General features: G+C 22.7%; 1 protein-coding gene across 1 annotated transcript in view; it reads right to left on the minus strand.

The window, feature by feature from the left end:
- PRELSG_9902100 (reticulocyte binding protein, putative) overlaps positions 1-256 on the minus strand; it is a gene marked incomplete at both ends in the record, with an annotated part of 4,048 nt that extends 3,792 nt beyond the window's left edge. Inside the window, one exon of the mRNA XM_028677389.1 lies at positions 40-256. Within this exon, the coding sequence (XP_028531367.1) occupies positions 40-256 (217 nt within the window). The remainder of the gene's footprint in view (positions 1-39) is intronic.

Raw genomic sequence — 256 nt, forward strand, 5'->3', positions numbered from 1 at the left:
TCATTTTTTGTTGACTTTCTTTAGCTTTACTAACATAACCTTCACAATTAAACTTTTCTAATTCCTCATATGAGGCATCGGCTGTTTTTTCTTTCAGTTGATTAATTTTTTTATCGAATCTATCAATAATTGTTATTTCTTCTTCGGATTTCTCTTTTTTATCACTAATTTGATCAACATAATAGTATAATAATTCTTTCTTATATTCTATTTTTTTTTCATTTATATTTTTTAATGAAAATTCTAACTGTTCTAT

This window comes from Plasmodium relictum, assembly GCF_900005765.1.
Source record: "Plasmodium relictum strain SGS1 genome assembly, contig: PRELSG_99_v1_15, whole genome shotgun sequence".
Taxonomy (NCBI): domain Eukaryota; phylum Apicomplexa; class Aconoidasida; order Haemosporida; family Plasmodiidae; genus Plasmodium; species Plasmodium relictum.